The 14,428-nt window shown below is 43.1% G+C and overlaps 1 protein-coding gene across 1 annotated transcript; it reads left to right on the top strand.

Moving 5' to 3' along the window:
* The first annotated feature begins 1,366 nt into the window (after window positions 1-1,366).
* LOC309800223 (low affinity immunoglobulin gamma Fc region receptor III-A-like) lies at window positions 1,367-8,020 on the top strand. The gene is made up of 5 exons (XM_082614213.1): window positions 1,367-1,483; window positions 2,161-2,181; window positions 2,536-2,790; window positions 5,468-5,722; window positions 7,446-8,020. Exons 1-5 carry the CDS (start codon window positions 1,435-1,437, stop codon window positions 7,634-7,636), a joined length of 771 nt encoding a protein of 256 aa, XP_082470339.1. The 5' UTR covers window positions 1,367-1,434; the 3' UTR covers window positions 7,637-8,020.
* Window positions 8,021-14,428: the final 6,408 nt, after the last annotated feature.

The raw sequence follows: 14,428 nt of genomic DNA, 5'->3' as shown, positions 1-14,428 counted from the left end.
ACCTCAGAAACCGCAGAAAGCCCTGAAGGTACTCTTTCTGTTTTAGGTTTCCCAGATAAGGATCTGAAGTACTATATCATAGAGCCTGAGGCTTTCAGATACTAGTCTGGATTTTGGAAGGTGTAAACAAATCACTTAAGAAGGAGCACTAGAATGCCATCTTAGACAGACATCTAATCCAAGGGCCTGTGGGGGAGGGTTGCTGCAGGAACATGCTGGGGGAGGATGGGGATGGTGGAGGATCAATGAACGCTACTCAGGAGCAAAACAAAACAGAAATCAAAACCTGTGAAGCAGTTTTTATTTGACTCTGGAGTGGAGAGGGGCGTGAGTCCAAAGCAGTGCTCAGCAGACCCTTGTGCCAGCCCCTGCGTCCACTCTACCCCCTGCCAAACATCACTGGCTCACTTCTGTCTGCTGCTCACCTCCTGGGCTTTTCCAAGGCTTTTCCAAGTGAGACCTGCCCCAGATGTCCAGGAATCTGCTGGGGGCATGATATGGCCAAGCAGAGCCATTTGATTTTCTGTCTGAGACCTGGACTGATGTGAGAGCAAAACAAAGTAGGGGTGAGGGTGGGGGAGGGTATGGGTGTGTATGTGTTGGCAGGAGGAATGTTGAGAAAAGAGAAGAGGTTAGCAACCTTACCACTTCCTAACCACTGCGCCTACACTTTTTCTGGTAAGAAGCCCTGGAACTCAGGCTGCTAGGCTCACAGACCAGCTGAGGCCCAGTGGGTCCCTGAGGGGCCCAAGCTAACCTGAACTACTGTGGCCCAGCACAGCCCTAATAACACTGGGGTGAAGGTAAAATGCTCTAGTCCTCGCCTCACCCTGCCCCCTTCCCCCCCCACCCCGTTTCCACCTTTTCTGTGTTCCTTCCAACCTTTCAGTGGTAACTCCTCCTCCCAGAGCCCATTTCTCTCCCACTGCCTGTGTTTCTTTTAATAGAGGATGTAAATCTCATGATCGAATTCACACTAAGGGGTTAGTAAGAGATCCCAGAGGCATATGCATTTCCAATTTTGAAAGAAAATGTTGGTGGAGATAATATTGGGGTGAGGGACACTTCTAATGACCTGATGATTTAAATGACTGCTTTCTGTATGCAGGCCCTGGCTGGGTGGAGATGGGTCTGGGCCAAGCAGGAGAGTGAGAAGTTTTGAGGTAGAACAAGAGACCCCCTCAGGGAATGTCCTCCTTACTGAGTCTCATTCCCAGGGTCCTGTTGTCCTGTTCGTGTCACCGGGTGGATCCAAACCAGAGAGGTGGGGTTTCATTTGTCAGAGTTCAGATTCAGGAATCAAATGACATTTCCAGAAAAGGAAACTGATGAGTAATAGGCTTGAGGGGTGGAGAGAAAGGCTGTTTATTTCCTCTCTTCAAGTCAACTAGGTCCCCTTAGGGCTCTGATATCTGTGGTGACTTGTCTACGCTAATGCACAGCATGTGGCAGCTGCTACCACCAACGGCTCTGCTGCTTCTAGGTAAGTCAGAATCACCCTGCCTGGCAGCTGAGCTCAAGATGCCCTGGGTTCAGCAGACATCCCTTTTCAGGCAAGGGATGAGACCCCTACCAAGGGATAGGACCCCTTACCATGTCTATAGATCTAGATTTAGCTTCTAGGACAAAGCTTCAAGTGTTAGAGATGTGGAGAATTGCTGGCCCTGATTTGGGCATAATCAGGAGATGAAGGGGGACGTGAGGTCTCCGTTACTTCACCCCTCTGGGTCTCAGTTTGTCTATCTATAAACTGAAGAGTATGGACTAGATGGTCCTGAAGGTCTGTCTCTTCCATTCTCACATTCCAGTGTTCCTAAGTCTTTTAATTTCCTCCCTTTCCAGGGGACTTGGGGTGAGGTTGTTTTTATGGCTTGATTCAGGGATATTTGATCTGTACCCTTAATCTGGGAGTTCGAATGGGGACCACAGAGTAAGGGAATGGCGTTGAAAATTGGCTTGGGTGGACAAGGTAGTAGGAGGCACAGACATTGGAGACCAGAGGACAGGCAATGGGAGAGCTATCCACTATATTTATCTTGATTCTTGGGAACACAGGCCTCCCAGGGCAGAGGTGGGCAGGGGAGTTTAAACTCACTCCACACTCCAGTCACCCTGATCTCAGCTGCTACTCAATATTCGTTTCACTCTTTTTTCTTACAGTTTCAGCTGGCACGCAAGCTGGTGAGTTTCCTTTGTGGTCTTGGATGGGTCAAGTGAGGAATGTAAATGTGCAATAGCCACAGGGTATTAGGAAATGTTCTTTGCATAGGAAATTGCTGATGTGGGGTTGGCAGGGGTAATTCCCCCAACACAGTAGGGCTTGGCCCTATGCTTCTCTGGCCAATTTTGCTCAAGATAAAGAGAGACCAAGAAGGAGGCCAAGCCTCTCCAAGCCAATATGCTCAGACTGAGTGCTATGCTAAGGCTGACTTGCCAACTCTCGGTTCGCAATGGGTTTTGAGCCTCCCTGGGAATGCCATTGTAGGGTTGGCTCGTTTCCCTGCCCTTATCTACATTCTCTTGACTCCTCGGCAGATCTCCCAAAGGCTGTGGTACTCCTAGACCCTCAATGGGACCGGGTGCTCACGAATGACCAAGTGACTCTAAAGTGCCAGGGGGACTACCCTCTTGGAGACAATTCCACACAGTGGTGGCACAATGGGACTCTCATCTCAAACCAGGCCTCCAGCTACTTCATCACAGATGCCAAAGTTGAGGATAGTGGAGACTACAAGTGTCAGACAGGCCTCTCCACACTCAGTGACCCGGTGAAGCTAAAAGTCTACATGGGTGAGTAGGTGAAGGGGAAAAGGGAAATCACCAATAAATGGTAAAACAAGAGGCCCTGAAAGACTTGGGAAGCACCAGAAGATGATGTTCCTGGGGCTTAAAACTAAGATGAGATGATCTGTAGTCCTACTGAATTATATCAGAATTGTAGTCCTAGCTATAAGTAGGCCTTAGGTAAAAAGTCAAAGCCTGGCATATACTACAGGGCTGCTGCACTGCACAATTCCAGGAATCAACATTCGCATAGAATACATACAGCATGAATGGTGTTATCTGAAGGTCAGGACATGACACTGATGCTCAATAATAGTTATTGAATAAATTAATGAATCCATTTTAGGACCTCAGTCTCCTCACTCTCAGACACACAATGCCCTAAGCTACCCCACAAGCCATCCCTAATTTACCATAATATCTATCTCTCTCTTCCCATTAATGCCACACTCAAAATATACACTTCAGCATAAATTTGGCCATGTGATATCTCTCCTAATAGAGATATATATACACATTCAGCCTGCATATTCATCATGGAATCAAAGTCTTTGTGTATTAACAGAATCCACTCATTAGATGCAAGTAGAAGAAGTATTTTGGAGGCAGAGATCTCTCCTGGTGTTCCTGAAATCACACCACATAGCCCGGTACCTGCAGCGTCACCTTGTAAGCCTGACTCTATTTTCATGGCTGCCCCATCTGTATATTGTATGTGAGTGGAACAAGTCTGGAGGGGAAGGAGGGCCTAATGAAGGTGGACCTGCAACAGAATTCCACGGAATCTGAAGCTGATTTTCTTGGCTTCTTTGCCTGACTGTGTCACTTAGCTGACATGGTTCTCAGTCTACAGAGCTACAAAGAGGAATGTCTATTATCTAGCTAGGTGAGAGATAGATGGCCACCTATGACCAAATAAAATGGGGAATTACCAACAGGAAGCAACACACAAGTCATATCTGGTAGTTATTAGTTTGTCTTAAACTTGGCTCTACAAACTGACTTTAGAAGTCTAATCAGTGAGAACTGTTTTAAACTGTGACCAAGAGCATTAACTTCAGCAGGCAAACTCCTGATCATTCTTTAGGACCCATTTCACTTATCTACTTCTCTGAGAAGCTTTCCTTACTTTCTTTGGGCAGAATTTCTTTGTTCCGTTCTCTTTGGTCCTTCAGCCCTTTGTTCTTAGCCTGTTGTAGCACTTATCACACTGTATTGTAATTAGTTCTATGTCTAGATCACAGATTCTTTGATCTGTCTTAGTCATCTGGGTATCCCCAGTCTGCACAACATAGTAAGTGCTCAATGAAATGTTAGTTTAATGAATGTACATACGGACATTCACTGAGTCCATGACAGCCAGAATGGAACAAGAATGTTCCCCCCAAAGAAACCAGACCATATATATACATATATGATTACATAGGTAACCCCTGTTAATATTTAAGTCCATGTTTTTTCTTTTTTTCTGAGCATACATACTTTTTGTATTCTGTCTTTTTAACTTAACATTGTCTGATGAATGTTTTCTCATGTCACTTTAAAATTTCTATGCAATATCATTTTAAATTATTCAGGCCAACTTCCTGACCACAATTTCAAGTTCTCTCTGCGTGTGTGGAGGCTGGTTACTTGGCAAGGCAGTTGTGAAAACAAGTATCTTGGTGACATAACATTCTCTCTCTCAGAGGCTGTGCTCAGTAATGAAGATGGCCTTGCTGAGACGCTGTGGCCCTTCAGAAACCACAAATTACCATCAGCACTACCACGCATGCTTTTTTTCCCCCTCCCTGACTTTTTTTTTTTTAAGATTTAATTTAATTTTGTTCTTTTTTGGCTTCACACAGGCTTTCACTAGATGTGGCAAGCGGAGGCTACTCTTTGTTGCGCTGCACAGACTTCTCATTGCAGTGGCTTCTCTTGTTACGGAGCACAGGCTCTAGGCACACGGGCTTCAGTAGTTGTGCCACCCGGGCTTCAGTAGTTATGGCTTGCAGGCTCTAGAGCGCAGGCTCAGTAGTTGTGGCGCACGGGGTTAATTGCTCCATGGCATGTGGGGTCTTTCCAGACCAGGGATCAAACCCATGTCCCCTGCATTGGCAAGCGGATTCTTACCCACTGCACCACCCAGGAAGTCCCCCCTCCCTGACTTTTATATTGAGTTCTCCTTCATGATTTCTGCAGCCACTCCTGTGGCCACTGAGTAACCTTCTTCCTGACTGGCTGCAACAGTCTTCCAATATTCCTACAACTATCCATTCCTTCTGAAGTCTACCTTTCCTTTAATTGGGCAAATCATCATTTTCTAATACAATTTTTACTCTTTGATCTAGAACTTACAATGGCTCCTTATCACCTGCCATAGCAAATCGAAGTGTAGCCATTAAGGATATTGCAAATTGCTTCTCACCTGCCTCATCACTTAGACCCTATGCTCTAACCTTATGTTTTGACCATGTGTGTGTCTCTCCCTCTCCACCATTAGACAAAAGTTCTTGGTGTGACTTGAGTTCTCTTGCAGGGCCCAGTTGGCTTTTTCCCAAAAAAAGCTATGTAAGGATGGCTCCCAGTCTGGCTTTCTATCATCCCCCAGGATCTGGGTTGTGAGCATCCCCTCCCTTCACAAAAGCTTTGCACTGAATGCTGAGGCTTCCTGGGCCTGTGTTCTCTTTGTGTCTTTCAGGCTGGCTGTTGCTCCAGGCCCCTCGGTGGGTGGTCCAGGAGGGGGAGCCCATTGAGCTGAAGTGTCACAGTTGGAAGAAAACTACTGTACAAAAGGTTCAATATTTCCAGAATGGCAAAGGCAAGAAGTTTTCTTATCAGAATTCTGACTTCTACATTCCAGAAGCAAAACTTGAACACAGTGGCTCCTACTTCTGCAGGGGGATTATCGGGAGTAAAAACGAGTCTTCAGAGGCTATGAACGTCACTGTTCAAGGTAAGAGATGTACAGAGCACATCTAAAGGGCCCAGAGCACCATGTGTGGGGACTCTGCATTCACACTGGGAAGATGAGTTGGGAGGAGATTGCTGACCATTCCACAGACTTCTTTACAAGGGTCATTCACTCTGCAATGTGACAGCAGGTGCAGAAGTCACATTTCCTCCCCCATAAATATGCCTGTCCTTACTCACCTCATTCAAACTATATCCATAATGTTATCTGTCTCTATCATGCTGGCCCATCATTACCTGTTCTCCTTTCCCCTCCAAACCTCAAGTCATAGCCAAAAGCGAAGCTGGCAGTAGCGCCTCACTTTCTCACAGAAAAACCCATAACCTGTGTTCTGGCTCTGCTGCTAATTAACCATGTAACTGTGGCCAGTTAGACTCTCTAAACCTCAGTTTCCACTTCTGTAACAAAGACATGCTGACATTTATCGGGCATCTTTCAATGTGCTGGACACTGTGCTGAGTGCTTATTTACATGCAACTAGTCTGATGATCATAGTAATCCCTCACAACAACATTAAGAGATCGGTAATATTAACTCTACAGATGAAGTAACTGAGGTGGAAAAAAGGGAGGGGGGTAATTAATGTGTCTCCAAGGGCACACCAAAGATTCAAAGCCTGTATACTGAACCACTAGATAAAATGAAAGGATTGGACAGGCGCCAATGTCCTATGACAGAATTTTGAATTCCACTAAGTCACTTAGAAAACATCTGCAGTTTCTGTAGTACCATCCTCCAGGGTCAGAGATCCCCTGCCACGGTGCTCCTGGACTTCCTAATTTCACAAAACTTCCACCTATAATCAGACTAAGATGTTTGTTGTAAGCAATTTACATGTAGTAAGACAGCAAGATAGCCACACATCTTCTGAGATTTTAACAAAACAGTGCCATAATTTGTATAAAAAATAACTTTATCACAATTTAAATTGAAAATAAATACTCTCAAATAGAGAATGAGAAAGCAAATAATAAAGAAAATAGGGGCAAAATGCCAACAATTAGTAAATCTAGGTAAAGAATATATGAGAGTTATTTATACTTTACTGGTAACCTTTTTTTAAGTTTGAAATTAAATCAAAATTAAGAGTTAAAAAAATTAAGACTAAAAATCCACTCTAATGTTACCAGTTTATAGACTACAGTGAGGAATGACTTTAAAATAACAATATTAAGGGCTAAGAGGTTGAGAACAAGCAAATTCTACCTCTTTCCATTTTGGGTTATTAGTTACTGAGCCGTGATAAAGAAATATTATCAATTTTCTGATGGTAAGTAGCAGATTTCAATGGTTCACTTTTTTTTTTTTTTTTTTTTTTTTTTTTTAGATTTCCTTTAGCGGGGTAAAAACAATGAGTATTATTTTGAGACATAACAGAAAGTTACTGAATTAAGAAATAGTGTTCTCACACCAACTTAAACTTTGACTACTTTCATAATTTCACACAAAACCCAGCTACAACCTACCTTGCTCAACACTATGTCACATACCTCCATCAAACATGAAAACACTTTTGCTCAGGTAGCATTAAGACCCAGACTCAGTGGGAGGAAGCTATGGCTTTCCGCCAGACTCCCCCATATTCCTTAGAATCTGTCTCTTATCAGGTGTCAGAAAGACTTTCCACTGATGACCTCACTGTTTATTCCAAATTTCTGCCTCAACAAATGTCATTTTATTTTCATCCCTCTGCTTCTCCTATTAGGTCAAGAAAGTCCACCATCCAGCTCATCATTCTTTCCACCTTGGCACCAAATCACTTTCCTCCTGGTGATGGGACTCCTGTTTGCAGTGGACACGGGGCTGTATTTTTCTATGAAGAGAGACCTTCGAAACTCAAAGGAGGACTGGAGGAATGGCAAAGTCACATGGACTCAGGGCCCTCAGGGCAAATGAGGGTAATAAAAGCAGCATCCCCATCCCATGGTAGTGATAAAAGAAGCATCTCTGAACCTCTTTCTAAATTCACAGCCCCACCATGCCCAACAGGCATCTCTGGGAGCAGCAGGAAAATTACACCTCAGACTCTAGGCTGAGGGTTCTTCACCCAAGTCTGTTTTCTCTTGGTCTCCTATGGAAAGGAAGGGACTGTGATCTTCAAGTGCCAACAGTGAAGCCCCAGTAAGCAGCTGCATTACCAGGAATAGAAGTCTCAGAGCGACATGGATGCTTTCTCTATTCTAACCATTCTGTCCCAGCAAAGCAACAATACAGACTCTTGATGATTACCCTTGATGTATGAATATTGTCCTTAAATAAATGGATACGTAAATAAGAGAATTCATGGTTGAGAACCAGCTGGATAGTAGTCTGCATCTGTTGCTGCAGGGCTGGCTGCCTTCAAAGCATCCTAAAACTCTTTCTAGACAGACTGTGGGTACGTCTGGGGGGTCTAAGGGAGACAGCAGAACCAATGAAGGGGGTGGCTAAGGAAGAGCAGTGTAGTCCAGGAAAGACCAGAGAAGACCACCACCTGGGCTGTCTTCCTAGAATATGAGCCATGGTAGAGGTAAAAGAAAATCACAGAGGTGATGTAGAATAGAGTTTTTCAGGGGAGCCCATGTCAGAATTGGGATGGTCTGCAAGTATACAATGATCAACCCTCTTAATGTCATGAGTAGGAAATGGTCCAGGAAGCGGTGTAGGGGTTGGAGGATTTAGAAAAGAAAGCACAGAATAAAGCCATTGGAAGGAGAGCAACATTGTTGTCCCATATTAAGCTCAGTGAACAGAGATACCTCCGCACCCAAACAGAGAAAGCATGAGAAGAAGTCAACCACAACTGCACAGGAAGGAATGGGTAGGAGGTGAGAATGCTTTTACTGGGCACAATAGTGAGAATTAGAGAGCAGTGGCAGGGACTATAAAACCAGCTTTTCCGTTTTAGTATCTAATTCAGATACAGCTTTGATCACATCATCCTTTAAACAAATGTTGGATAACCAATATTAAATGTACTGAACTCTACTGAGTTAAATTATGAAATTTTGAAATCCCTCAGCATGTCAGTAACAATGGAGTAGAGGTGGAGAAGGCAATCACTGCGTATAGAAGAAAGCTTTAGCTATCTCTCTTTGTGTTTCAGAAGTTTTAAATAGAACCATTTCTTGATTTCAGTAAGGCATTTTACATGATCCTGCTTCCACTGTCAGACAGAAGATGGAAAAGCCATGGTAATAAAACAAGAATGAAAAAATCTTTTTTTCCTCCCATTGTCCAAAATTCTATCAGTGAAACGGAGCAGGACCCTATGGTACTTGTCCCCCATGTCCTCTGCCTGCCTTTTGTCTGTGGAAAAACTTTAGCCAAAGAATAAGTTTAATCAGAGAAGTGAAAAAATGCAGAAACGAAGGAAAACAGTCAAAGGAGACCAAATTATAATAGTTTAGTCATTAAGCATAGTCAAGGACCTTTAGTTCCTTCTCAAAGGCTATAGATAATATTCTGAGCCATTTCCTGTGAGCTGTCTTATAGATACTGAAACCTGACCAGGTGGAAAGAGTTACCTACATGATGTCCAGATTGTAGCCATGACAAAAGCTGCCACAATTCCAAGAATTGGCCTCAAGGAAATGGGAACAAACTGATCCTCAAACTGAAGAGTAACTGTACTTAAAACAATCAAGATGACGCTGCTTAGACCACCCGTGACCAATTGGTCAAGATGACTGTCAGAGCTGACTGTGCTGTTTCTGCATGTAGCCCTCCCGCAGCCTATAAAATCTCTTGCCCACTGATTGTCAGTGAGGGGAGTCGGCCTTTGGACAGGGTCCACCCCTCCCCCCAGGTTGCCGGCATCCAAAATAAAGCAAACTTTCCTTTCCACCAGCCTTGCCTCTTTACTAGCTTTTGTGTGGCGAGCAGCCCGACCCCACTTTCGGTTACATAAGGATTAGTTTGGGTTGATGAGGAACCCCTCTCGTCTCAGCAACCATCTCACCACAATTCATATGAATTAGTCATCTTGTTAATTCACCAAATCTTGTTGGGACAACGGGGTAAAGGGAAAATTTCATAGGTGGTATTGGATAGGAGGATGAATGAGAATTAGAGATAGTTTTAGAGCATGGGGCAGGAAAGAGCTAGGAAGGAGGTGGGGCCTGGGCAGAGGTATCTGGCCAGCCTAATTGTGTCAATTATAACCTTTATGCCAAGACAATTCAAGCTTGGTATAGGAATATTAGATGAGATTCAGACATCGGACAAGCGCATTTGGAAATGCTGAACATTCAGCTCACATTTATTTAGTATTTACAATGTGCCAAGCTTGAGTTTAGGTGCTGAAGATACCAAGATGAACGACCCAGGGTCTTTCCCTGGAGGAACTTTCATTCTTAGTGAGAAAAAACAGAAACATAAACACGTAAATAAAAAGAGAATGGGGCTTCCCTGGTGGCGCGGTGGTTGAGAGTTTGTTTGCCGATACAGCGGACACGGGTACGTGCCCCGATCTGGGAAGCCTTCTACATGCCGCGGAGCGGCTGGGCCTGTGAGCCATGACCGCTGAGCATGCGCGTCCAGAAAAAAAAGAGAGAGAGAATGAAGATAGGGCTGCAGAAAAGAGGCTTAATTTTTGGTGTTGTGGTGATGGATGACTAGGAGTTTGCCAGGCAAAAAGGAGAAGCGCTGAAGGCCCATATGGGCAAAGATTCAAAAGCCAGAGAAGGGGGTCAAGAAAGTAGTTTGGTTCTGTTCAAGTCTAAAGAGTCAGTGAAGAAGAGGAGAGAGTTCAGGGGCCAGATTATGAAAGGCACTGCCTTCCAAGCTAAGGAGGTTGTAGTCTACCCTGCAGGCCATTGAGGGATTTTTAAACAGGTCTCTTCTAAAGAAAGCCTCTCTGGCAGCTACCTGGAGGCTGGAAAGGAGAGGACAGCCGAAGACAGGAAACTGCCTAGGTGGCTAGGTAGTTATTGCAGTAACCGAAGGGATAAGTAATGAAGAAGTAAATGTCAGCAGGCTGAAGAGGAAGATGGTTATTCAAATATTTAGAAGGTAGGTTCTCCAAAAATTGGTAACCAGTAGGACGTAGCATGACTAAGGGCCCAGGGTCTGGAAACGCCCGTTTCACGAGTTAGAAAATACAAGTACAAAGGCAAGGCAGGCAGATGTTGGGTAAAAGATTTCAGTTTGGGATTACGAATACTCACTTCCTCTGGCTGGTAAGTATTTTTAAAGCATCAGTTTCATGATGCAATTTTAGTAGAACCTTACTCGAGCAAGTAAAAATTGTATTACTAGTTGCAACCTTAATCACGTAGACTCGAAACTTTTAGCAAAACACGTGGTAGGATGGACGGAGCCCGAGTGGAGTGACACTGACACGTCCCGGGATTCAAAAGGGAGGTATCTCCGTCCCTGGGTGGGCTCGAACCACCAACCTTTCGGTTAACAGCCGAACGCGCTAACCGATTGCGCCACAGAGACAGACAGTAAAGTACTTTTTTACCAACTTAGTTCACTGACACATAACCCCGTTGTGTTCTCTGCGTCTTCGAAGAACTCTAGTTAAGGCTGGCATAGGAACCGGTGGAGCCATCACGTTCCCGCGCACCAGGACAGTTAGTAGCCCCGAGAGAAGCAGGTCTTTTTCCCTAGGACCTGCTCTAGCACCTGCTTAGATCTGGGACAGAACTCACTTTCTACCCGGAAGATGCTAAGAAAACGAGAGCAGCCGAGAACGAATGAACGAAGGGTCTTTGGGGAACCCAAAATGAATGAATGCTCTCTGTGGGTTCACGAGTTCACTTGGTTTTGCTCTGAGAAGTATATCAATATACTTTTTTGCTGATCTAGACAATTTATGCATTCATGTGTCCGTGCGCGAGTGTTAACTTATAATAAACTTATTATTGTGAAATTTTAAAATACTGCGTCACATGTCCAATCATGTCCGGCAAAATGTTATATCTAAGTAAGGGAGCGTAACATAACAAAATTAATCTTCAACCCCAGCTGTTTTGAAAGGTTTCTACTAGCATATTAGGCACCCAGACAGGACACAGGATTTATAAATGCCTGTAATTTAAGGACTTTCACTCTGACATAATCCACATCCAACTACCCGAGGCCCTTTATCCAACATAATCAACCTAGGGATCCTGGTCAGTGCTGGGCCTAATAAGTTTCTCCTCTTCTTTCCAGTTTAGAGAGAAGCTCCTCTCTTTGTTCTTGGGCCATTTAACAGTCACGGGCTTCGTGAATCACATCACCTCCACCCCAGGCATATCCAACCCGGCTACCACACCGGTTCCTCGCTGCACCCAAGCACACATAAGCAGCCATTTTCTCTGTTGCCCAAGCCCCAGGGCACCTCTGAACCCTCCACATAGAATCTTCTTCTTCCTTCTGCACCACCATCCTCTTAATTAGTGGGTTCCAGTTTAGGTGCAGGTCAAAGTTTTCAATGATTTCCAGTGAAATGAGAATACACACAAACATAGAGATGTATGTGCATAAATTATATATATGTGTGTGTGTGTGTGTATCTCAGATAAGTTTGCTAAATGACCTCTAAGCTGGCATTGCTTTTTCACACTTTAAATTTTTGTTTTTAAATGTCCTTTCTTTTATAAAATTATGATGAGGATAGATGATAGTTGATGTGGCTCTGATTGTTTTATCAATTTCCTAACTTGGCAAAATAAAAAGTTGGCAACCCTATATTGGTCACCAGCGTTTGGGGGAAATTTTTACTCCTCTGTGAAGTCCAAGTTTGGGAGTCACTACTCTCATCTTCATCTCCTTTATTGGATTGGATGCAAAAATTAAAAATAACTTTCAAGTTTATTCTAAATATACATATATTTCCTATGCTTCACTTTGCATGTACACATTACAGCAAGTACAAAATGGGGTGGTAAATAAATCCAAAATAGATCAGTAATCACAACAAATATAACTGGAGAAAACTTACCAGTTAAAGACAAAAGTGGATTTTTAAAATACATTTTATTTTGTTTAGAAGAATGACATTAAAACATAAACAGAAAGACTGAATGTAAAAGAATTGTTAAAGATATGCCAGGAATATTCTAACAAAAAGAAAGTTGGTAGTTGGTATATAGCTATATATCAATAATATCAGACAAAATAAAGTTTAAGAAATAATGCCGTACTAGGGATGAAGATGGTCACCATATGCTAATAAAAGATTAAACTCACGATGAACATATAATAATTCTAAACACATATGTATCTATTAAAATAGCATTAAAATATAAAAGCAAGAATTATTATGCTAAGAGGAAAATTGACAAATCCATCACCACAGTGGGAGAATTCAACATACTTCTCTCAGCATTTGATAGGTCAAGCAGAAGGGGAATAAAAGCATATAAACACATTTAACAAGCTTGATTTAATAGATATATACATAGAGAGAGAACTCTGCAACCAATAATTATTGGTTATACTTTCTTCTCAAATGCACCTGGAATATTTATGGAAATTGACTTCATATGAGTCCATAAAACAAGTCTTAACGTACTCATGGAATTGGCACTACTACATATGTATCTTTGAACAGAATGAAGTTTAACTCAGAAAGCAATTACTGTACAAAAATAACTTTTGAAGACCTCACATATTTGGAAACTTTAAAAACACCTGTTTTTAAATAACTCATGGATCAAAGAGAAATTGAATGAAAATTGAAAAATACTTAGAGAGTAGTAATAAAAATATAACATACCAGAATTATCAAATGCTCAAGGTTTTACATGTGCACTTGGGAAAAGGAATAAATACTGTACTAACCATCAATGTTCAGCATATGAGTTAAACAGTATTTTCTGTCAAATCTGTTAGAAAAAAAACAACAGAAAACTTCTGAAATGCAATTAATCCTGTTACAATGAGGGAAATATATAGCTAGTAACTATTCTGAGTGGTCAGTGCCATACCAATTAACGCCTCAGAAAGAATCATCCTCTGGGTTCTGCTTTGGCTCTCCCTAGACACCCCAGAAACCCACCCCATACCACTGCTGGCCAACTCTAAGTGACTGTAGGCAGTCACTTCCAAGGAGGCCACTCATTGCCTCCCAACCTGCAGGTCTAATTTAAGCCAGCCTACTGCAGGTCCTGGATATAGGTCCCTGTCCCTGTACGTCTCCCAGGACAGGGCTGCCTGAACCATGGTCCAGTTAATGTGTCCAGTGTTTGGCCCCACAAGACAGTGGCTACCCACCACTACTCAGTACAGCTCTGTAGTCACCCTTGTTTGTGGCCACTTGTGGGAACTGCAGCCTCCACGAAATCTTGGCACCAAGAGATTCAGGGAATAACAGAGAGAGCAGGCAGGCAGTAATAGGTCACAATGAAGGCATCAGCCAGGTGTTGTGGCCCCTGCTGGCACTGTGGCACTGGAGCATAAGAAAAATCGGGGGCTAAGGGATGACTGAGGTGCAGTTGTTCTCTTTTTCCATCCATGTTTTATTTCACCTTCCTTTCCTGTGACGAGGTTTTGTTTTTGTTTTTGTTTTTTAATCCCAAACATCCTCCCACCATGGGCATTAAAATTTGTTTTAGTAATAAAATGAATAATTAATGCTGTGCATTGCCAGGCACCATTCTAAACATTTATTAACTCATTCGGGAATTGTAATTATCATCATTATCCCCTTTTACAGATGAAGAAACTGAGACAGAGAGCCAAGATTCAAACACAGGAAGTACAACAGAGCCCATG

The sequence above is a fragment of the Mesoplodon mirus genome, assembly GCF_964341445.2.
Source record: "Mesoplodon mirus genome assembly, chromosome: 3".
In the NCBI taxonomy this organism is placed as follows: Eukaryota; Metazoa; Chordata; class Mammalia; order Artiodactyla; family Ziphiidae; genus Mesoplodon; species Mesoplodon mirus.
Note: the sequence above shows the minus strand (reverse complement) of the source record. Positions and strands in the feature narration are given on the sequence as shown.